We start from the raw sequence: 24,885 nt of genomic DNA, 5'->3' as shown, positions 1-24,885 counted from the left end.
CCACAGAAATTTTCCATTGCTAAATTTACCTTGAATCAAATGGGTGCAAATGCAAATGGTGCATCCCAAAAAGGACAATACTGATTATTGTTTATATTTTAAATTACATATATATGAAGGCATAATAATCTTATGTGTATAGGGTCTCTAAAGGTCATAATTTGGCCTTGCTTGTACAGGACATCCGGACAGGTCCCCAGTGCTAATAGAGATGATCCCTCTGTTTTGTGTGTTGAGGTTGATATCCTGATTTTTTCTGTATCAGGAGCGACTTGAGAAAAGGCAAGTTGCTTCTGGTGTGAGAGAATTGGCTGTTTACAAGGATGATGCCCAGGGAATGCCCAGATGTTTGATGTTTTACCACCTTTGTGTGAGGCTTCTCTCATATTCCCGCATGGGGAGCTGAAGCTGACAGAGGGAGCTCACCCGCTCTCGGATTCAAACCGCCGACCTGTTGGTCAGCAATCCTGCTGGCACAAGAGTTTAACCCATTGCACCACCGGAGCAAATGTCCTGGTGCGGTTTGGGGGAGATTTTGGGAGTTGTAGTTCACCTGCATTCAGAAAGCACTGCACCCAGCCAACATCAGATCCAGACCAAACTTGGCACATAGACCCAACATGGCCAACTGTGCATACAGGCAAGGATTGGGGGGGGGGGGGTGACTGCCCTGGGAATCTGGGAGTTGTAGTTCTCCCTTAGGCAGAGAATACTAAAATGGTAATAATATCATAATAATAATCATAATCACAATATTTTATTTATATCCTGCCCTATTTTCTTGATACCTGGCTTCTTCTGTCCATGCTCAAATCAGAGATAAACACAACTCAGTCATTACTATTAAACAAGATTTATACGATCTGAAGAGATACCAGAATATATACTCATGTACTCTGTTTTCTCTTCAGATCATATAAATCTTTTGCCTTTTACTATTGAACAACCTCATGGTGGCTCCATGTGTTGTGGCCTGCTTCCTTATCAGAAACATTTGCCATCTAAAGTACTCTGTTATGCCATGGAACTGTCCCCATTCACATGACTGCCTGACAAAAAAAACCCGCATTGCTATTTGAGATCTAGGCTGAACTAAGGAAGCCCCTTACAATCTGGGCTAGCTCTGTCATTGCTGATCAGTAAAACCAGAGTTTCACCCAGTGTTCTAACAGCCTTCATCACATCAGAGGGATACATATCCACTCTGTGCTTCTCTTCCAGAGCGCGGAGCTGGAACCCGAGGATAGTGGGGGGGCTCATTCCCAGAAACAGAAGATTTCCTTTCTTGAAAACAACCTGGAACAACTTACAAAAGTTCACAAACAGGTGAGTGAGAACCAAAGGGTCACATCAGGGTGGCATGGGAGGGGCAATGGTTTGGACAAGGCAGCTGGTGAGATCAGGCATACCCACCAGATATCTGCTAAAAATGCCTGCCTGGATCCTCTTCCAGTTTTTGCCACTTAGCAAAATCAGCCTGGCATGGACACAGCATGGGCAACTCACATTCTCATCCTTGCCAGATAAATTTACTGCCCTGACCCTGTAGCCATTCTCTTCCTTAATCAAGCTTTGTTTCCACCAGTACTGTGTAACACACTGTTTACACAGACCCTTTCCTGCTATCCTTCCATCAAAACAGTCACCTCTGCCAACAGAAAAGCCAAATTTCAGATCCCATGCTTCTTCCAGTTTACCACTAGTTAGTGCTGATCCTGTCTGATGATTCTGCCCATTTGCAGTATTGTGTTTGTCTTGTGCTAGTGTACCTTCAGTAGGAAAGGGTTTGTGACGTACATTTGACCACCTTGGTGCTGATGATGTTTTCAAAACTGTGAGACTAAACTGCCCTGTTCCTAGCAGGGAATGGTCTGCCTCTGTTTTATTGGTTCCTCACACAATATACATTGCATTCTGCTCTCTCCCCTCCTCCTCGTGGCAGGTTGGGCTGGCAATATCAAATTGGTTTGCATGTGCAATCCCAAGGGGATATTTCCACTGCGTGGGAAGCAGTAGGTGGGAAGTGTCCAGATAATCAAATGCAATGAGTGGCATCTTGAAGAGGAGACAAGAGGAAGTGGATGTCAATCAAAATGAGGAATAGATTTATGTATGACACTAATGGGTCTCTAGCATTGGGGCATTGCTTGCTAATTGCATACCAGTCTAGACAAGAGATGGCCAGGGATGCTGTGTGTGTGTAGAAATGACAAGACTCTGAATAGATGCCGGCTTGAGCATTTGCTGTATTCATTCTGTGCATTGCTGCCTTCTTCCCCAACCCAGGCTTTTCCTGATAGGTTGAATGGTCTATCTTTCATGCTGAAAATGTCTTTCCACTATCCTTGCTGGAAACTTCGTTCCGCCAGAATTCTTTCCACTTAGCATGCTGTGGGTGCCAGGGCTTTTTGGAAGAAAGGAAGGGGTAATGTCCTCATACAGCCAACTGTACTTTATTGGTAGGGTGTAACATGTCCCTCTCTGGTTCTCCAGAGTGGGATTTGACTGGGGACTCTACCAGTATGCTCAGTTGCTGTCTATGTCCCCCTTTTCCCATTGCTGCTGCATCCTAGTTGGATCGCTGGGTCTCCAAGGTACCGTATAGCCTCTCCCACGTATTCACCTGCCTGCTGGACTTGGCAGGAAATGTTTGCACTTGGTGACTAAATTCAGAGCACAGAAGGGCTTTTTGTTTGCTGGGGAGGGGAAGGGTCAGATGTCTTATTTCTTCCTCACCATTCCACTGCCATGTTTTGCTCCTCTGGCGTCCTCCAGTATTAGGCCCTACTTTGCTACTAAGGCAACTCAGCCATTGTGACCCGCATGGCTGACACAGAGACCGCATTCTCAATCATTTCATGTATGTCTACGTGTGGCTTCTGTGGCATTTGGCAATTCCGCTGCCATGGTACCCTGACCCATGTCTGACTTGCACAGGGGCAGCTGCTGCCCCAAAGAAAACTGTTCAATAAAGGCAAGTTTCTCCCTGCTAAATTCTCAATGATATTTCTGTCTCCCTTCTTTCAGGACATAGGTTGAGGCACAGATTGGTTATAGCCAATCTGGGTAATCTGAAAGACTGAGTTCCTATAGATATCTGTGGAGGCATGACTCATACATCCTAAACCCATTGTGTGTATCAGCAGATACCTATCCCTTGACCCCCTGGATGTAGGAGCCAGGTGTTATCATCACAAACATTTTCTCCCCCTTCTTGGAGGCTGTGCTGTCCAGTGGCTCCCCTGCTAAGTAGTGGTCCTGGTGGCTGCCCCTTTGCTGCTTGTCCACCTTATGGCATTCTGGTATCTCCTTTGCATGTTGCAGCTCACACACCTGCTTGTAGCTCGGGGCTTTTGTACGGGATGAAAGATGAGGGATTACTTTGGCTTGGACAAGGGAGGTTTTTAATCTTCACCTCCTCTGTTTGGTCGCCATAGTATCCCTAAGCATGGTGCACGGCTTGGATCTGTGGCATTTGGGCAAAGATTGGGGGCCACAAGCTATGAAGGAAGGGAGGAAAAAGGAAGGAAGGGTGAGTGAATTATACTTGGGATTGGCAAGCACTTGTCATCAGAATTCATGATAAATACAGTATAGGGATGGTGGGTATATTATAGGATTCTTAAGTAGTGGTTCTCAACCTGTGGGTCCCCAGATGTTTTTGGCCTACAACTCCCAGAAATTCCAACCTGTTTACCAGCTGTTAGGATTTCTGGGAGTTGAAGGCGAAAAACATCTGGGGAGCCCAGGTTGAGAAACACTGTTCTAGAGATTCTCAGGACAGTAAATAAAGAACACCACTCAGAAAACAGAAGAATGCCAGACATGAATCAATCAAGGCCAGCTAATACCTCCCAACAAAGGATTCCCCCAGGCAGGAGGCAGCCAGACCTTGAAGCTGAAAGGCTATTCAATTCTACTCAAGCTGGCCAGTTGAAACATTCACACCTGCCTCAAACAGACAAGAGTTCTTTCTCCCACCACGGACTTTCTACAGATATATAAACCCCACTTGACTAGTTTCCAACATATCTTACAACCTCTGTGGATGTCTGCCATAGATGCAGCTGAAATGTCAGGAAAGAATGCTTCTGGAACATGGCCATACAGCCTGGAAAACTCACAGCAAACCCTTCTAGAGCCTGTTTGATGGAAGCCTCTATTAGTCCTAGACATTTGAAGGATGATGGGAGTTGCATTCCAATGACATCTGGAGGACTACCACATTTCTTTATCCCTGCTTGAGCAGAATCAGAATAGGAAGAATTGGGGTAGATGGAAAGGTTGCACCCTCTTCTTCCATTAATCATCCACCTAATGGCAGAAACAACATTTACTGTATATACTCATGTATAAGTCAACCTCATGTATATGTGGAGAGCAAATTTTGGAGGTTAAAAGGATGGATTTTTATATGACCTATGGAGAATACAAGGGTCATTCCATGGAGAGGGTAAGCACCCAGGCATTTAAGAAGAAGAGACATCATGGCAGAGAGAGAGTGAGAGAGAGTAGAGAAGGCTGATACTTCTTTTAGGTTTATGCCCACTGGTTCTCAACCTGTGGGTCCCCAGGTGTTTTGACCTACAACTCCCAGAAATCCCTGCCAGTTTAGCAGCTGTTAGGATTTCTGGGAGTTGAAGGCCAAAACATCTGGGGACCCACAGGTTGAGAACCACTGTTCTTGCCTTTCACCACTCTATGCAGAGGAGGTGATTCTTTTTTTGGATTTATTTATTTATTTCGTGTCAAAAGCATTGCATAACAAATATGTTTTAAAATGACGAAAAAAAAAGGAAATCACAAGCAACTAAATAGTTTTGGACCAAAAGCGGGCAACAGCAATCGCATTGTCCATAGCTTTAAACAACTCCTCCTCCGTACATGAGGCAGGACATTGTAGGCAAGCATACATATGCGGAGTAGTTTTTGGATAAGAGTTAAGGTACAATATTCATATTGATATGTGGATAAATCAGCCCAGGTTTTTTGAGTTAGCTTGTTGGACTAAATTTCTGGACTTACACATAAATATAAAGAGGATTTGAAATGCCTTTCTCTATAGCAGTTTAGATGCTTGAGAGCTCTACAAGTTCTTTCGTCTGGCCCGCTCCACAGTAATATGAAACTGATGTGGGTTCATATGTCCGCTTATTAAAGCAGGAGAAGTGCAAGTGTCCTGAGTGCCAAGATTTTCAAATAAAACCTTGAAAACATCTGTGGTGCCAAGGGGCGCTGATGCCACTGCCTCAAAGTCATGGGCAGATACTGCCATTCTTGAATGGTAGGCGAGGGCAGGAAGACATTCATCTGCTCCCTTGTAGAAAAATAAATGTAGAATGTTTCTAAGACAAGAATGGGAAACTCTGGATTTGGAGTTGTTATTGAAGTGCAATGAAACACTTACCCTTTCACCAAAAAATTAAGTCCTGTTTGTTTCAACAGGCCTTTGTGGCCTGATTACTTTGGAGGAGGGGGATTTCTGTTGATAGTTTAATTATAAAGTTTTCTATCTATATCTATTTAACCTCTGTGAGTCACCTGGGAAAGGGGTATTGGATGAATTGAATGAATTAATACACATCTTTACTGGAAATTCTAGCTAAGGCTTCTCAAAAACATCTAGGCAGAGCTCCCCTCTCCAACTTTAATTCCAGGACATCCTTCCCCTATCTAGTTTTCTAAATACATTGAACCACAACCCCCATCACTTCTTGTCAGTGTGACCAACACTGATTGCAGTCCAACATGTCTGGAGGGCACTGGGTGGATTACAGTTGCTCTAAAAACCCAAACTTTGGTATTCCAGATGTTTTGGACTTCAGCTCGCATTATTCCTGGCTGTTGTTCAAGCTGACTGGGGCTTTTGGAAGTTGAAATCTAAAATAACTGGGATCTCATAGTTTGAGAACCATTGCCATAAGGCAATGATGTCAAACTTGTAGCTCTCCAAGTGTTTGGGTTTCCAACTCCCAGAAGCCCTACAGCTTGTCCAATGGTGAGGAATTCTAGGAGCTGAACTCCAAAACATCTGGATGGCCACAAGTTTGACACCGCCGCTCTAAGGCATTGGTTCTCAACCTCTGGTTTTCCAGGTGTTTTGGATTTCAACTCCCATCTGTCATTGGAAGCTTCTTGGAGTTTAAGCACAAATCAGCTAGAGCAGTGTTTCTCTAATTCTGTTCTTCCAGGTGTTTTGTACTTCAGCTCCATCTTACCAGCTGTTAGGAATTGTGGGAGCTGAATTCCAAAACATCTGGAGGAGAATAGTTTGAGAAACTCTGAGCCAGAGGATCAATGGCTGACAGCCCCTACTATAAGGCATGAGAGATGTGGGTTAGGACTAGCAGAAGTGCTACTTGATGTTTTTTAGGACTGTAAGGAAAAACAGAATGCCATTGAGTTTGGTGATGAGTCTTTTTGCAAAGTACTAGAATGAGACCAAGGGAAAGTCATTAGATCTGGGGGCAGAGAACCCAGAGCCTCCTTTCTTTACCCCTTTATCTTCTCTCCTCTCTCTTTCCTACCCACCGGGGTCTCAGCTGGTTCGTGACAATGCAGATTTGCGTTGTGAGCTTCCTAAACTGGAGAAACGTCTTCGGGCTACGGCTGAGAGAGTTAAGGCCCTGGAGGGTGCACTGAAGGAGGCTAAAGAGGGTGCGATGAAAGACAAGCGCCGCTACCAACAAGAGGTTGATCGCATCAAGGAGGCAGTGCGCTACAAGAACACCATGAAGCGCAACCACTCTGCACAGATCGGTGAGCAAGCTGGTTGAAATTGGGTACCACTACTTGTGTGGAGACTAGACCAGCAGTACAATGCTAGGCATGTTGGCTTGGAAGGAATCTGTGTGTATGTTCTCTGGGGCTTACTTTATAATGTAAGTGAGGGAACTTAAACACGCTCAAATATTTTTTCTATTACAGTAGAGTCTTGCTTATCCAACATTCGCTTATCCAATGTTCTGGATTATCCAACGCATTTTTGTAGTCAATGTTTTCAATACATCATTATATTTTGGTGCTAAATTTGTAAATACAGTAATTACTACATAGCATCACTGCGTATTGAACTACTTTTTCTGTCAAATTTGTTGTATAACATGATGTTTGGGTGCTTAATTTGTAAAATCATAACCTAATATGATGTTTAATAGGCTTCTCCTTAATCTTATTATCCAACATATTCACTTATCCAACATTCTGCCGGCCCGTTTATGTTGGATAAGTGAGACTCTACTGTATTTGTAACCATGTACATTTGGAAGTGTTGTGCTCTGTAGATAATATAAGCGAGCTTTCAGACAAGGCACTGTGTTTAAAAACAAATTCATATCTATAAAGTACTATTAAGAAGAGGCACTGTATTCTCAATCTTTAAAAAAAATGCTGTGTGAAGACAAGCCAAATTCTGTAAGTCCAAAGTGTTTATTGATTCATCATAGACCCAATACAGGCATCATTCTGTGATGGCATAGTCCACATCTGTGAAAACAGATCATATAAACTAGACACACATCAAAATAGTCACATGTAGTCAGATAAATAAATTGACTTGTATTTGAAATTCACCTGTTACACTGGAAAACAGGTATTTTGTTTCCTTTACCATTTTTGTGTGCCAAATAGATTTTTTGATGCTGATCACATAAAGAATTTCAAAATTGTTACATCACGTAAGGTTTATAAAAACCAGCCAATTTTGTTTTACAATTATTGCAAAATTTTGATACATTTTCTTGCTTGACAGTAACTTGCATGATTTTTTAAGTAAAGGTAAAAGTTTTCTCTTGACAATAACTCTAGTCGTGTCCAACTCTGGGGGTTGGTGCTCATCTCAATTTCTAAGCCAAAGAACCAGCATTGTCCGTAGACACCTTCAAGGTGATGTAGCCGGCATGACCGCATGGAGTGCTGTTACCTTCCTGCCGGAGCAGTACCTATTGATCTACTCACATTTGCATGTTTTCAAACTGCTACGTTGGCAGAAGCTGGGGCTAATAGCAGGAGCTCACCCCGCTCCCCGCATTCGAACCATCAAATCTTTCAGTCAGCAAATTCAGCAGCTCAGCAATTTAACCAGCTATGTCACCGGGGGTGCTTAAATCTTTACAGCCATAACAAATATTATATAAGATGTAACAGAAACTCGCTCAGGCAAAATGAATTTTGGCGCCCCTCCCCCGCACTGCGGGAGGTGTGGCCGCGCGATGTGGGAGGTGTGACCAGACCTGGCCCCGCCTCCCGCGTCGCGCGACCACACCTGGAAGGCCCATCCAGGCTGGCTGGTCCAGGCTATGCGGTATGCCCTGGCCCCACCTCCCACGTGGTGCGCCCTGGCCCCACCTCCCGCGCCATAAAGGAGATGGGGCCAGGGCACATGGGCCATGGTGGGAAGGCCCAGGCCCGAAGGAGAAGGAGGCGGGGGGTGGCGCCATCCTCCCGGGGGCTTGACTGCGCCCCCGGGACGATTGCGCCGCAGGCAAATGCTTCCCTCGGCGGGCGGTTGGACCGCCTCTGATTATTGGACTCTCATCTGCAAAGCGTCAGACAGTGATTACAAATGAAAATCTATAACAAAATATTTTGAATTTTTGTTTCCTAATGAGATCATTACTGTCATAGTGTATGCCGCTATAGACATATAGTTTGCCAGACAAGGTCTATTCATCCTAATCATTGCTATATGTCTATGATATGATAAAGACATGATCAATACATAGTGGTGTTCAGCATGTTAAAATTTACTTGGCACGCCCAAAACTGTGGAGGAAACAAAGCATTCCCAAAAATTTGTTGACCAGTGAATACCCACAATCAACTGCCTTTATCCCCACAGTTCACAGATGTTGTTGGTATTCTTGGCCAAAATTTAGGGACTCAGAGATAGAGGAGAAACAGGACCAAATTCCATTCCATTTCTGTGTTTCATTCTCTATTGTCCTGCAATATATATTAAAAAATCCAGTGAAGTTGCAGCCCTTGTACTTGTCTCTTTTTAGTCTCTTACCTGCATCTGTGCCCAGGGGAAGAGAAGGACACACACATATTATTTGATGTTTACTCCAACAGCTTTTATTTCAGTAATCTGGAAAGTGGAACCTTCCTTGATAGGGTGTTCACCCTACAGATGTTTGTCTGGACACATCAATGAGCTTATTTTAAGAAGGCTGTTCAGTGTGTGCAAATGTGATTTTTATGCCTGCTTTCTGTGTGCATTTTAGATTTGCAAGTTGGCTGCCACAGAAACTTTTGGCTACACCCAGAACTGTATGCTTCTGATGTTCTCAACTGTTATTCCCCTAATTCCTCACCACTGGCCATGCAGCCTGTGGCACATGGGAGCGGACATTCAAAACATTGTAGGCTCTTGCCCTAAGGAGAATCTTAACAATTTAGAATGAATATATGAACAGATGTGTTATATTACATGTGTGAATTGCATCCCTTTGCAGCCAAGCCAGTGCGGCCAGGACACTACCCAGCTTCATCCCCCACCAACCCCTATGGTGTCCGCAACTCTGACTGCATCAGCTACACCAACAGCCTCTTCCAGAACTATCAGAACGTCTACCTGCAAAATTCTGGCAGCACTGTGCCCGACAGGTATTGAGTGTTCTTTACCAACCATTACATTCAGAAAGATGGTGTGAAGATGTTGGCTTCTTAAGTCATTCTGTGAATTAATCAAGGCCTTCTTCTTGGGTCTGCTTAGTCCAGTCCCGGGATTTCTTGTATATACTCATGTATAAACCAAATTTATGTTCGGGGCAAAAATTATGGTTTTAATGTTGTAAATCAAAGAGAAAAGATAGCACCAATACCACCTTGAGGGCCAGCTCCCCTAGCCACCATTTCCCACCCAGGAATTCAAAAAGCCAGAAGCAGCACCACAATATAGAAAGTATAGAGTCAGGTCCCTTCCACACTATTCTTATATCTCAGGATCTCATCCCAGGTTATCTGATTTGAACTGGATTATGAGTCCCCACTGTCATATAATCTGTGATAAGAAGATAATCTGGAATCAGATCCTGAGATATAGGATAATGTAGAAGGAGCCTCAGTGTTTCTTTTAGATTCTCCCAAAACAGGAAAAACTCTTGTCTTTTACTCAGAGAAGGAGATTATGGCTTTTTAAAAAATGAGTATTGACCCATGGATATGTCAACCCAGATTTTTTGGGTTGATTTCTAGACTGAACTTCCTAGAATTATACGCAAGTACACAGGGTATATTTTGAAGAAAGAGACAAGAAATGGGAGGTTTGAAGAAGTCCTTCCCTAAAGTTTACTGAGCTCAACTGTCCACTTCTCACATTAGTGAATTCACCAGTAGCATCAACACAAAAGGTCTGACCAAGCGGTGAGGCTTTTCTATACACCCAGACTCTGGAATTTTGAAACAACTTTAATGAATTGGAAAATGTAAAGTTAGTTTCATATTACTGTGTATAGAAACAAATTATATTCCCTGACAGGTGTCTGTGACACGCAGACTCTGGAATTTTGAAACAACTTTAATGAATTGGAAAATGTAAAGTTAGTTTCATATTACTGTGCACAGAAGCAAATTATATCCCCTGACAGGTGTCTATGGGTGTTTCAAAAATTGTAAATGAGCATATAAGACCATTTTTTAAGAAAGGCTTCTTAAGATATTTTCAGGTTGCAATCTGGGGAGATGGATTCTTTGCAAGTTTATTGCAGCATGCACTGAACCAATCAGAAAGATACGTTTTTGTCTTCGTTAGGACATAAAAGCATGGCTGCTGTAATTGCCCTTCAGTCAGAGGTATAAGATTCCACAAGGAGAATCAGGGACAGATCTGGCTAGTTTGAGAACTGGATAGTCTTATTGATACTGATGATTTTATGAAGGGATGTGTTCTTGTATCACATAAGCTTTCTCTTTTCCAGGCTATAGGGCAGTGGTTCTCAACCTGGGGCTCCCAGATGTTTTTGGCCTACAACTCTCAGAAATCCCAGCCAGTTTACCAGCTGTTAGGATTTCTGGGACTTGAAGGCCAAAAACATCTGGGGACCCCAGGTTGAGAATCACTGCTATAGGCCATCCATAGGAATTTTGTGATGCCTCACATTATGAGTTCATTATATCGTATGCATTTTTATATCTCACTCACTCTTTTTCTGCTATGTCACACAAGTCTTTTCTCCCCAATCTACGTGTCAAATATTCAGCTTGGTAGTCCTGCCATCTGTTCCAGCAGCTGAAAACGATTTCGCCCTCCTCAACTACCTGTCCTGTAGGCTCCTCGTTCAAGTAAAGTGAACCCATGCTGGTATATTTGAGTCTGTGACATCCTTCTAGCACACTCAGAAGATACAGACCCACAAGCCAGCATTCACCCCTCATATATCATTGTCTTTCTCTCTTTTCTGTCCATCCAGCTTTACCAATGCCTCATCCAGCAGTGGAAGCAGCTCCTCCAGTGCCCCGCTGGCCTCCTATCGGAAGCTCAATATGGATAACGGTAAGGATAGAGACATAGACAAGGTTGAGGAATCTGTGAGCCTCCAGGTATTTTTTGAACCTCTACTCCCAGGAAGGCTGAGTGATCTCGTCAGAATGGGCCTGATAAGAATGTGAGTCCAACAGCAACCAGAAGTTAACTGAGGGCCCTTCCACACAGCCATATAACCCAGAATATCAAGGCAGAAAATCCCACAATATCTGCTTTGAACTGGGTTATCTGAGTCCACACTGCCATATATCCCAGTTCAAAACAGAACATGTGGGATTTTCTTCAGCTGTGTGGAAGGGGTCTGATGTATTATATAATGAGTAATAACATGGGCTGGGTATATACGGTTCAACATGCATAATTTGGCGGTGGCAATCACCACCTCTCTAAAACCTAATGCTGCTGTTTTGATGTCTCCTATTTTTTGCCTGAACTGATGCACAGGAAATGCCACAGACATCAATGATAACAGGTAAGAACCCAGAGAAAAGGGGGTTCTTCAGAGAGAGACATTAATTAAAGTAGTTCCCCTGGCCATGCAGGATCGTTGGATCCGGATTCGTGCACACAGATAGAAAAACAAACATTTAAAGCAAGGTGGGAAAATCTCAGCTTCCAGGTATTTAACTTTTTCTCTCCTGTAGAAGTGACCTGCCCTGCGGTGTCGAAGCCGATGAACAAGCCAAGCTCTTCCCCCTTCATCAGGAAACTGCAGCCAGCTAATAGCAACAGCGCCAGCAACTGCCCAAGAGGCTGCAATACACCATCAGGTACATCCCTTCCTCTATTTTTGACCTGAATCAGCCACCCACCTTGAGACTTTATCACAGTCTCTGTCAGGAATGTACTAGATGTCACTTTCATTTCTCTCTTTCTCTCTCTTTCTCACAAGACTTATTAGATACCCTTCTATTTAAGAATGTTTTAATTCACATTTCAGTATCCATGCCTATCAAACCTGCATGGAATCATAGAGAGGGTGTGTGTGTATTGGGTGATAAAGAAGGCTCATGAATGATGTGGTGTGTGTGTGTGTGTGTTTTTCTTCAAACTTCCCTTCTCTGCTCAGTCTAATAACTTCCTCTGTCCTGTGCATCCCTTTCACATGTACGAGGTGCAACAATTCAGTGTCCTGTGAGGATCTCATCTTTCATTTTGAAGGAGAAATGAAGTCTGCTGGCTACATTGAGCCCTCAACCCCATGTTGAGAGGCCCCTGCAGCATCTATTAAATGTCCTGACTTTTCCCTAACATTTATTTATTTATTTTATTTACCTTATTTCTACCCTGCCTTTCTCAACCCTGGAGGGGACTCAAGGCGGCTTACATATGGCAACTATTAGATGCCTTAAAATACATACAGACAGAAGCTTAAAATCAATTAAATTAAAATTAATACATATTAAACGTTTAAAACATTACAATCAATATTAAAATCACATTGTGATCAATTTCTCACTGCAGCACTTTCAACCCACCTGCGAAACAGAGTGATTTTGCTTCCAGCACTGACTCACAAGCCTCTGGCAAAAAAATGGCAAAAAAACACATTACTTCTGGTTTTGATTTGGTTCTCAAATGGTTATGCAAGCACAAGCTTTTCTTTTTTGCCCCTATTAAAATTGCCCATCCCTTCCACACAGCCATATAACCCAGAATATCAAAGCAGATAATCCACAATATCTGCTTTGGGTTATCTGAATCCACACTGCCATATAATCCAGTTCAATGTGAATTTTATACAGCTGTGTGTCAGGAGTCCTAGAACACATTTTGCATGGGAAGGACAGTATCCGGGAAGGACAGCAACATGTAAATTATTGCCTAGATGAGAAGGTAGACATCTAGACATGTTGAACTAGCACAATCCTGATCATTGGCTATTTGGAGTTGATGGAATAATAATAATAACAACTTTATTTTTATACCCCGCTCCATCTCCCCGAAGGGACTCGGGGCGGCTTACATGGGGCCTTGCCCGGCACAACAATCAAATAACAATAACAAAGCAATAACACAATTATCCGAATAAAAACATCAGCATCAATAAAAACAATGATTAAAATCAACATGCAACATACAGTGTTAAAAACAGGAGACTAATTCATAGATCCCAGGCAAAGTGCAGAATGTTCCGAAATGGGGAAAGGTAATTTCACAGTTGAAATGGACAACAAATGGAAAGTGATATGCCAAAACATCTTGAGGCCAACAGGCCCCTCACCTCCAGATTAAGTGAACATTTGGATCTGATCAAATAATCTGAATCTCATAATCTTAAGAAATACTATCAGATGGAATGTAATTGCAGATACATGGACCGAGATTCAGCTCTGTCTCCAAAACAACACAGACTAGGAGCCTGGCTTCTTCGAGATCATTCTCACCTTCTCTCTTCACCCTCCCTTTCTTCTCTTTTTCTCTTCTTAGTTTCTAATTGGGACGGAAGCCTCAACTCTGCATGCTGCAGCCTGGCTTTCCATGACTTCTGCTACAAATGGGCCCTGTTTGTGTGTCCTGCTCTCTCCATGTCCTGTATATTTATCCAGCTGCTGCTTCACTCTCTCACTGTTTCTCTGTCCTACTCACTTAATGGTATACTCACTTATTTCCTAGGGCTCCCTGCTCCTTAGTCCAGGAGGCAATTGTCTCTTCCTCCCTTTTCCTGCCTCAGTTGCCTTAAGGGACTGTTTGCCATTGATGAATGGAGATGCAGAAGCACCCTCCTGGAGGAATAGATTCCTGCCTAAGAAAAGGGATTCAAAGCATCTCCCTTGTATCACATTGACCCTAGCCTAATAGACAGTCCCCATTCTTAACCACTGTCAGCTAAACCTCACTGTGCCCAGTGGGAATTAGGCACTGCCAGGTTACTGGCTAGGTAGGCAGGCAGGAATTGCATGCCTATTATGGGCTGACTCTGCAAAAAAAAATGTGTGGAGCATCCCTCACCTAGTCCTTGTTTTTACAAAATGTTCCAAGGGCATAAAACGTGGGAAACCAGCTCCACATTTCTGAGTCTGCCATGGTGCTTGAGTCTCAACTGTCTTTGGATATGAATATATCCTGGGTATACTTAACAAGTTGAAGTTCACTGTGACGGTTCAGCAATGGCAAAGAAACCTATCTGAATATGCAGAAGTCACTTTTTGCTTGTTTGTATGGTCATCTCCTCCAGCTGGCATGATAGTGTTGGTGGCTCCTGTGCTTTGTGGAGGTGACCACCTATTAGCTATCAGTGGAAACAACAAAGGGAATTACAGAGTAATGGGGGGCATGCAAGGATATAGGATCTATCCCCACATGGAGATAGCGATGTGGCTCTTTGTATGAGACCACAACTGGGCACGAGGAACACATCGATAGCTCTATTTTAGTCTGTGAAGATGTAGACAAGGTAGTATGGGCTGGAGGAGGAAGATGTGTTTGCAGAGCAAACTGGCAGGAATGTGGTTGTTCCCTAACACTGTCCTGATCAACTGCAGCCACGGCACATCTTAAAGGGGAGGCTAGGGTCAAACAATATTCCAAAGTGAGATAAGAAAAAAATTGAGGCTGCTATCGACATATTTTCAGTTATTCCTTTTTTGGTGTCTCTTGGTAGCTGGCTCAGTGGCCTTTAGTCCGTGTTTCCATATTTACCCTTTAAGGGAACAGTGAGTCCACTGCACATCTTTGATTAATGTCACGACTTCTGAATCACACAGAGCAGACCGGGTTGTGGGAGAATGGGGAACGGCTGGCCTCAGGGGGGCAAGAGGAGGCTGCAGGACTGCTTGATGCCAGACCCCTTCCTTCATCGCAGCAGCCCTGTTCAGCCTCCTTGCAGGAACTGCAGGCACCCCATCATCTTACCTCTCTCTGCTCAGATCACACCAAACGTTGCATGTCAAAATATTTAAAAGTTTATTTAAAAAAATAAATCAATAAACAAATATGTTAAAAAACATTTTGCTCTGTAGTTGTTTTATCAATTCAAAAACACGCAGGAAGAACAAGGGGAAAAATCTGAAGTATGTAAAAATATTAATTCAGTATGTGGTAAAAGGTATTAACATTTCAAAAGGAACAAGATACATGGAAATTAGAATGTCAGTTTTGGCTAAACTAATGTAAGAACATTCGGGTGTTTAAGGTTTACCTTACTCTTGATAAAAGGAACGAGGATTTAAACATTCAAAGAATATGAAGCACGACACTGAGTAAGCAGTGTTTGGAACGCATTCACATCATACTATCTGTACACTAAAAATCTACAGGCTATTTTCACCTCTTGAGTACCAATAAAGGTCTGAAGGAATTGATGATACAAATCTTACAGTACATTCTACAGCTGCAAGAAAGCTCTTATGAGGAACTGTAATTTCAAAAAGATTGACTGCATACAGTATAGACATAAGTCTATTTTGTCTCACTTTTTTCCTGGTTCTTGGGAGTCCCACTAATTAAAATAAACATTTGCCTATTCATACACAAATTAGTTTGAAAGGTATGCAGTAGAACTAAGCCCAAAACAAACTGTTACAACTCTTTAAGATTTGTATGTACTATTGCCTTCATGACTGCACCCATGTGTAGTGTAGTATACTGGTAAACAATAAGACAGAAGAGATCTGGCACTTCCAGCTCCCATCATTACAGTCAGCAAGTAAAGATAAAGGTAAAATTTTCCCCCTGACATTAAGTCTAGTCGTGACTGACTCTGGGGGGTGGTGCTCATCTCCATTTCTAAGCCAAAGGGCTGGCGTTTCCGTAGATACCTCCAAGGTTATGTGGCCGGCATGACTGCATGGAGCACCGTTACCTTCCCACTGGAGCGTTACCTATTGATCTACTCACATTTGCATGTTTTCGGAATGCTAAATTGGCAGAAGCTGGAGCTAACAGCGGTCGCTCATGCCACTCCCGGGAATTGAACCTGTGACCTTTCGGTCTGCAAGTTCAGCAGCTCAGTGCTTTAACACACTTCGCCACCGGGGCTCCTAATGATATAGTACAATATAGTAATTTAATGCTAGTATTGTACTATGCTAATAATATAATGTATTGTATGTGAATGTAATATGCAAGCCGCTCTGAGTCCCCTTTGGGGTGAGAAGGGCGGCATATAAATGTAGTAAATAAATAAGAGTTGAAAGAGAAAACCAATTTTCCCTATTTTTGCTGGTTATTCCCCCTCCTCACTTCCCCGGGTAATGAAACAGTACCATTTCTTGTTTTGGTCCCATCTCTTCAAGTACATAATGCTGTTAATCCAAAATTTGGGGAAAAATTCCAAACTATGGAACACTGCTGCTGCTCAGTCGTTTAGTCGTCTCTGACTCTTCGTGACCGCATGGACCAGTACACGCCAGAGCTCCCTGTCGGCCGTCACCGCCCCCAGTTCCTTCAATGTCAACCCAGTTACTTCAAGGATACCGTCCATCCATCTTGCCCTTGGTCAGCCTCTCCTCCTTTTTCCTTACATTTTCCCCAGCATCGTGATCTTTCCCAAGCTTTCCTGTCTCCTCATGATGTGGCCAAAATACTTCAGCTTTGCCTCTAATATCCTTCCCTCCAGTGAGCAGCCGGGCATTATTTCCTGGAGGATGGACTGGTTGGATCTTCTTGCGGTCCAAGGCACTCTCAGGATTTTCCTCCAGCACCAGAGTTCAAAAGCGCCTATCTTCCTTCGCTCAGCCTTCTTTATGGTCCAGCTCTCGCATCCATAGGTTACTATGGGGAATACCATTGCTTTCACTATGCGGACCTTTGTTGCCAATGTGATGTCTCTGCTTTTCACTATTTTGTCAAGGTTGGCCATTGCTCTCCTCCGAAGAAGTAAATGTCTTCTGATTTCCTGGCTGCAGTCTGCATCTGCAGTAATCTTCGCGCCTAGAAATATAAAGTCTGTCACTTCCTCCACACTGCCTCACTATGGAACACATCTGGTCCTAAGCATTTGGAGTCAAGGAGCTCAAGCTCTATCTATCATGTTACAGGCCTATTGCCCGGTTTGCTCCTGCAGAATTCTGGGACATATAGTTTATTAAAGCCAGGACCTCTAGGGTGGAGAATTCCAAAGGCTCGGCCGTAAACTACATTTCCCAGAATTCTGCGGGTCAAACCCGTCGATATGGAGAAGATAGCCTCTTCTAATGTGATATCGCCCCTATAGGATTCCATGATTCTCCTGGGGACGGTGGCGTGGGACTTCAATTCCCAAAAGCCCTAACCAGCTCCGCGAAGGGCCGGGAATTATGGGAAATGGAGTCCCAAAAACCTTAGAGTCGGGATGCGAAAACCTCAGCCCGCCATTACCCTGGGCTTCCACGTCCACCGGAAGTGCAGTCTCTGTTTGGAAAGACGGAGAGAGGGATATCTACGCACACACAATCCTCGCGTGCTGGCCACGCCCCTCGTGGTCACGTGCCGGCTGGATCAGCTGACCGGCGCTTCCGTTGCCGGTGGCAAGGGGAAGAGAAGGGAGCAGCAGCCGGCGGAGAGGCATGGCGGCGGCAGCGGGGCCAGGGACCCGCACCAAGACCAAGAAGAAGCACTTCGTCCCTCAGCGGGTGAAGGTGCTGCGGTCGGCTGACCCCTTGCTGCGCGTCCTGGGGTGGGGCATCAACCACCAGGTAAGCCCCTCCTTTCTCCCATGGTCTCCCAGCCTCAAACTGCATTCATTGCACAGTATAGATCAGGCATGGGCCAACTTGGGCCCTCCTAACAGCCGGTAGGCTGTTAGGAATTGTGGGAGTTGAAGTCCAAAACACCTGGAGGGCCCAAGTTGACCCATGCCTGGTGTAGATGCAGCTCTGGTCTAACCAGGTCTGCAGCTAAGGGGACGGTTTAGGGGTTGAAACCACCCTCGAAATTTTTCAGGTAAAAAAAACCCGGTTTACTCATGAATTTTAACTGGTTAACCAAATCCCTAGGCCAAGTCTATGAGGAGCAAAAATTAGAGTCCCTCCAAAACTGAAAACACTATCTCAACCAAATTTTGATGCCTCACAACCTCTGAGGATGCCTGCCATAGATGTGGGCGAAACGTCAGGAGAGAATACTTCTAGAACATGGCCATACAGCCATGGAATACATACAACAACCCCCAAATTTTGATGATTCACACAGTCTTTACCCACCTGTCTCCCAATTTACATTGCAATAGAAGCAATAGTGGTTTGCAAACACTCAGAAAAAGATGCAGTCATCGCTAATAGTCAACACGGATTTATCAAAAACAAGTCGTGCCAAACAAATCTGATCTCTTTTTTCGATAGAGTTACAAGTTGGGTAGATGCAGGGAATGCCATGGATTTCAGTAAGGCTTTCGACAAGGTCCCCCTTGACCTCCTGGCAAACAAGCTAATCAAATATGGGCTAGACAAAACTACAGCGAGGTGGATCTATAATTGGCTAAGTGAACAAACGCAGAGGATGCTCACCAATGCGTCTTCTTCATCCTGGAAAGGCTCCTTCCTTGGAGGCTTTTAAGCAGAGGCTGGATGGCCATCTGTCGGGGGTGCTTTGAATGCGATTTCCTGCTTCTTGGCAGGGGGTTGGACTGGATGGCCCATGAGGTCTCTTCCAACTCTACTATTCTATGATTCTATGGAAAGAAGTCACGAATGGAGTGCCATAAGTAAGGTTCTGTCCTGGGCCCGGTTCTATTTAACATCTTTATTAATGACTTAGATGAAGGGATAGAAGGCATGATAATCAAATTTGCAGACAACACCAAATTGGGTGGGGTAGCTAATACTCCAGAAGACAGGAACAGAATTCAAAACGATCTTAACAGATTAGAGAGATGGGCCGAAATTAACAAAATGAAGTTCGACAGGGACAAATACAAGATACTCCACTTAGGCAGAAAAAAATGGAAATCAAAGAAACAGAATGGGGGACGCCTGGCACTACAGCAGTACGTGTGGAAAAGATCTTGGATTCCTTGTGGCCAAAAAGTTAAACATGAGCCAGCAATGTGATGCGGGAGCTTAAAAAGCCAATGGGAGTTTGGACTGCATAAATAGGAGTATAGCATCTAGATCCAGGGAAGTCATGCTACCCCTCTATTCCACCTTGGTCAGACCACACCTGGAATACTGTGTCCAATTCTGGGCACCGCAATTGAAAGGAGATGTTGACAAGCTGGAATGCGTCCAGAGGAGGGTGACAAAAATGATCTGCTTTGCCAGAGAAAGAAGATATGTGCCACGCAGGTGAATAATTAAGAAAGAACAAACGGTTTATTCTTCTTAAACCCAGAACAACATATGTACAAAGTGCTCAGTTGCACCAACTCATGTAATGTCATCTTATGAGAGATTTAAAATAGTCTTTACTTTGTCCATGTGGATAAATTCCTTCCAGTAGCTTATGAAGCAAGAGCACACGTCAAACTCTGCAATAGAAGTCTTCAGTAAGACACCAAAAAACAGTGCCATCAGAACAACTTGTGCTTGGCTGAAAATCTCTTCCTAATTCACAGTGGAAAACATCTTAATGTAACCCGTCATCATGATAAAGGAAATAAGAAGAAAGCAGAAGAAAACAGAAAAGAAGCTTCCACCAATTGTGGAAACGATCGTCCTTTGTGGCCAACAAGAACTGGCTCAAAAAGGGAGCAAAGATTCAGGACCTATTACCTGTGAAGAACCTTTGCACAATAATGGTAATTTCAGGGTCTTGTTGAGATCTTGTGCCAGATCAGGAGACACTGGCCTGAAAGGTCATCTTAAGGGACAAAAAGCTTCAACCCCTCCCAAATTTGGAGGCTTTTAAAAAGAGGTTGGATGGCCATCTGTCGAGGGTGCTTAGAATACGATTTTCCTGCTTCTTGGCAGGGGGCTGGATTGGATGGCCCACTAGGTCTCTTCCAACTCTATGATTCTAAGGCTAGGAATAAAAATGATCAGCAAGAAAATGCAGGAAGCAAGACTATGGTTGTATGGCTATGTCATGAGAAGAGAACCAACAACAGTAGCACAAACAGCACTTCATTTGGAGATTTGCAGGTTGACAACAACATGGACGGCCAAAGGAAAGATAATCAATATAGTAGTAATAATAATAATAATTTTATTTCTTACCCGCCTCTTTTCATGGCTCGAGGTGGGTTACTACAAAGATGGATGGACACCATCAAGAAAGACATGTGTGCTGAAACCTGAGAATGTCCAAAACAAAGCCCTGTGGAAATGACAGTCACACTGCTACCCCTCCATTGGGAAAATAGCTTAGAAAGAAGATGAAGGTAAAAGGGGTACCATTTTATGACTTCATTACTACTTCATTATTAATCGTGTAATGCCGTTTTTGTTTCTTAGTTATAAATGTCATTTCCTAATTGGTTCTGTCATTTAAAAAGCATGAGGAAAAGTTTGTTTTGGCACAATATTCTGCTGCACATTTTGCTATAGCTTTTCAGTGAATATCTCCTAAGAGTCTCAATCAATTCCACATAGTTTGTGGCACAAAAACGAAGTTTCTGGAGTATAAAACCTACTTTCAAAGTAAGTACCACAGAGTTAAACAGGGAATAACACTTTCAAATCAGGAACAGATTTTTCCCCCCAAATTTTGTTACATAGTGTAATGAGACTTCAGCATCCACACCTTTCAATATCCAGTGGGATCTTGGAATCAAAACCCATTGAATACCAAGGGTCCATTGGACATATGAAGAGCACATCTGAAACCCTTCCACACAGCTGTATAAAATCCACATTGAACTGGATTATATGGCAGTGTGGACTTAGATAACCCAGTTCAAAGCAGATATTGTGGATTATCTGCCTTGATAGGTCTGGGTTATATGGCTGTGTGGAAGGGTCCTGAGAAGAGACAGTGCCTGTTAGAGTCTTCATATTTAAGGATGAGGATATTTGATGACAAGAGTACTCTTTCCCTCCCACTCCTCCAGTCAAATTTAATAGTTACTTGCTTGCCCATGTTTAGTCCTGTACCTTGAAATTAGCCATGGTGCCCAGTGGAAAGAGTTGAGTTTCCTCCTGCAGGATTTATGGTTGGAAGGAAGGGAGGGCAATCTTTTCCTCATCCTGGTTCAGAATAATTCAAAATTCTGATTCAGAATTATTCATAGAATGGCTCTCTGCCCTCTCCTATCCCTGGCCCTCTGTGCTGTAAAATGAACACAGCAATGCTAAAGATATCCTAGCAGTTGAAGTTTCAAAAGGTCTTGAGCCTTCTCTGCCAAAGAGAAGTTGCTGGTGCCTCAGGCCCCTTCCACATAGCTGTACGAAATCTACATTGAACTGGATTATATGGCAGTGTGGACTCAGATAATCCAGTTCAAATCAGATATTGTGGTTTATCTGCCTTTGATATTCTGGGTTATATAGCTGTGTGAAAGGGCCCTCACTAAACTTCAGCTCCCAGAATCCCATACCATTGAGCCCTGGCAGTTCAAGTAGTGTGAAACTGCATAAAGTCTATCTTGTAGATGCAACTTTCAGCATCGGATGTGCTGTGGAATCCTTTATTGACATTGTCCTCAATGTCAAACCAGCCCAGCCCCTACCCTTGTACATTTAGTACTTATATTTCCTGCCCTCCACTCTTCCCTGTGCCCCAGATTTGTTCTGGTAAATCATCATGGTCAAAATACTAGTTTGTTTGTTTTTCTTGTGTGTATTGACTTCAGGCGAATATGGGAAGATTAGTAACGGAATAATAGCTTTTTGTTAGGGAGTTGTTACATGTACTTCTACATTTTATTAGTATTGGTAATTTAATCTTACGTTTTTTAATTTAATTTTTTGTGATTCTTTGTTTTATCTGTGTATTTTAACAATGTTTTACCCCACCTTGAGCCCTGAGGAGAGGCAGATAAAAAAGTTGTTGTTGTTGTTGTTGAAACAGACTCAATAACAAATAATCAAACTGTTTGCATTTTCCGAGTAATTTTTCTTCCACTGTTACATTCCACTTTCTGTTTCAAGCACTTTTGAACTTTTCTGAATGAGTATGATTTGAAAGTTATTTTAAAGGTAAATAGAGGATTGTAATGACACAAGTGAATTGAACTCTTCTTGATGCATGCCTGGATACAAATGATATTTTACTACTCTGAGAGTTGGTGCTTGGAAATGGGTGGAAGTTTAAGCATTGAAATGGGTGGAAGTGCAAGCATTGAAATGACAATAAGCCAATACATATCATATTCCTAATTTTATCTGTAATCATGATCTTGTCCCTTTCTTTGAAGTTTAGTGAATGGGGGTTGCCTAAAAGATACTGAGTTTGCTAGTGAAAAATATCTTTTATAAAAGATATTTTATACAGGTATCACTTTGGGGAGAAAGTTTTCTGTCCATTGCTGTAAGGTTATTGCAGTCTGGATACCTGCTCTCCTTGTCCTTGTTTACGAGTACTACTTTGTGAATCGGTTTCACCCAGCAGTTGTATAGCAAAGAGGGACAGGTATTCTGACCATGTTATTCCCTTTGGTAGGGCTGGGGAAAGAATACTTTGAAAAAAATCAGAATATGGTAGCTGTTTCTGGAACTGGTTCTGCACCATTTTCATCTAATACCCAAAATGCAAGCATTCTGAGATGGAAGGGATTGTAATCCAGGAAGACAGAGAGCCATAGGAAAATATGAGAAGGACTTAGACTCTAGTCCTCAAACTCCAGGAAGTAATCCTCATTGACCTTGGCTGGGCTTTCTTCTGAATAAAGCATACGTAGGATTGTTCAAGTAATGACCTATCTCCTCTACCTCATCTGTGGAGTCCCTATCTAGCGGTCCCTCTTCTTAGCATGAGAACTAAAGAGATTTCTTTCCCATGTTCGACTGTTGTCTTCTAATTCTGTATGTGACGGGTTACTGCCAAATTTAAAATTAAAGCCTCAAGATATGTTGCCTCTTCATGTGTTCTTTGTTTGATTTGGGTGTGCAGAATGTCCAGGTCCCAACTTTTTCATTTTAGTCTCATTTAGCCCAATTTCCTCTTCCTTGACAGATGTGTATTTTAGGATTAAACTATGTAACAAGATGTTTGTTCCTAGGTTATAAATGTCATTTCCTAATTGATTCTATCATTAAAACATGGTAAACATTTATTAAACTGCAAAACCTGTGTTTTTGCAGTCTGCACAAGAGTTAAAAATGCCACATTGAGAGGTTAAAAATGGCAGCCACAAAAATGAAGTTTCTGGAGTAAGTATAACAACTACTTTCAAAGTAAGTACCACACAGTTAAACAGGAAATAAATACTTCCTACCAGGAACAAAAAACCTTTCAAATTTTGTTACGCAATGTTATCCAAAGAAACAGAGGTGCTGAAACAAGGTCACACAATAATTCCCAAACTCCTCCATGTTTTTTAAATTTGAGCACCCAGAAACTGCCCTGGAGAATACTCAGGGATTCTGGGAGCTGAAGTACAACACACCTGGATGACCAGCATTTGGGGAATGCTGCCACAGAGTGTTCTTTTGTCTTTGCTATGTTACAGGCAGGCCCACTTAGCCATCTTAAACATGCATGGGCTCGTAAACATGCTATTCTTGATGGGTTTTCATTCTAAAATGGGGCAGTTTTCTATCATGTTTCACAGTCATTTTTGTCACCTCTTCTCTTGAAATAGGCTTGTCAGGTCTTCTCCTAACATTCTTTTAGTGAAAGCCATTCCTTTCAGGGGAAGGTAATTGAGGAAGCATCCAAAATGCAGTTGCAGATTTTTGGGGTGATAACAATTACCTAGACCCAGTGCAGTCTGGTGATTCAGAAGTGAATCAGCCTCAGTCAACTATCTATATGATCTCCATGGAGGAAAAGATGGCAAGTACAATCCAATTTTTCCTGCTTGGACTCTGAACAACTTTTAGTACCCTAGCATCCTTTTGGCTTGATTCAATGGATTGGAAGTGCTGTGCTTTAGTATCTTCTCTTGAGGGTTCTGGGTAGTGACATTAGAAGACTGTTTCTTACTCCTCACACAATTGTGCAGTGGATATAATTGTATTTATAATGCTGTTTAATTTTTATATGAAGCTGTTGGGAGTGGCTGTCAGGAGAGGTGTAGAAAAGTCTAAAAAGGATACTGATGGCACTCTCATTTATTATATTGTCACGTCCGAATCCAGTGAAATCACAATGTTCCATATGGTAAAGCCTGGGTGGGCTAGATGTAGGACAGCAAATTAAGGCCAAATTCTGGCATGTTCCTGAAAACATCCTCCTTTACTTTGCTGAAATCCCCTTGGAACTGTTCTGTGAGCGAGCATTTGGATTCATTTGAACTCAAGATAAGTGGAGCAGGTGTAAAACAAACATAGACACTCAGGTGTGGTTTAGCAAAAAATACCCTTTCATTTCTGTAAAGGAGATGTGGACAGCATAGGGAATGTACACCACCCCCCCTTGTCCCTGCTGTTCATGTTTTGCTG

The 24,885-nt window shown here is 42.9% G+C and overlaps 2 protein-coding genes and 1 long non-coding RNA gene across 5 annotated transcripts in view; 2 read left to right on the top strand and 1 right to left on the bottom strand.

Moving 5' to 3' along the window:
* The window catches only part of kif5a (kinesin family member 5A), a 96,431-nt gene extending 80,997 nt beyond the window's left edge, over nt 1-15,434 (top strand). The window contains exons 23-30 of one of the 2 annotated variants that reach the window (XM_008115066.3): nt 1,222-1,326; nt 2,574-2,594; nt 6,543-6,759; nt 9,456-9,606; nt 11,412-11,494; nt 11,930-11,957; nt 12,130-12,255; nt 13,916-15,434. In XM_008115066.3, coding sequence (XP_008113273.1) covers nt 1,222-1,326; nt 2,574-2,594; nt 6,543-6,759; nt 9,456-9,606; nt 11,412-11,494; nt 11,930-11,957; nt 12,130-12,208 — 684 coding nt within the window. In that variant the 3' untranslated portion in view covers nt 12,209-12,255; nt 13,916-15,434. The remainder of the gene's footprint in view (nt 1-1,221; nt 1,327-2,573; nt 2,595-6,542; nt 6,760-9,455; nt 9,607-11,411; nt 11,495-11,929; nt 11,958-12,129; nt 12,256-13,915) is intronic. The other variant, XM_003223624.4, reaches the window with a different exon arrangement.
* On the bottom strand, nt 15,375-17,873 carry LOC134296361 (uncharacterized). The gene is made up of 2 exons (XR_010003088.1): nt 17,786-17,873; nt 15,375-17,359 (listed from the first exon to the last, which is right to left on the bottom strand). It is a non-coding gene; the product is annotated as an uncharacterized LOC134296361 (long non-coding RNA).
* An 89-nt stretch (nt 17,874-17,962) lies between these two features.
* Nucleotides 17,963-24,885, top strand: part of pip4k2c (phosphatidylinositol-5-phosphate 4-kinase type 2 gamma) — a 45,274-nt gene continuing 38,351 nt past the window's right edge. Inside the window, exon 1 of one of the 2 annotated variants that reach the window (XM_008115065.2) lies at nt 17,963-18,102. Coding sequence is in view for 1 of the 2 variants with exons in the window: in XM_003223623.4 (XP_003223671.2) it covers nt 17,974-18,102 (129 nt within the window). In the remaining variant the exon portion in view is untranslated. The remainder of the gene's footprint in view (nt 18,103-24,885) is intronic. The other variant, XM_003223623.4, reaches the window with a different exon arrangement.

Source organism: Anolis carolinensis, chromosome 2 (genome assembly GCF_035594765.1).
Source record: "Anolis carolinensis isolate JA03-04 chromosome 2, rAnoCar3.1.pri, whole genome shotgun sequence".
Taxonomy (NCBI): Eukaryota; Metazoa; Chordata; class Lepidosauria; order Squamata; family Dactyloidae; genus Anolis; species Anolis carolinensis.
The sequence above is the reverse complement of the archived record's forward strand: the minus strand, read 5'-3'. Positions and strand labels throughout refer to the sequence as shown.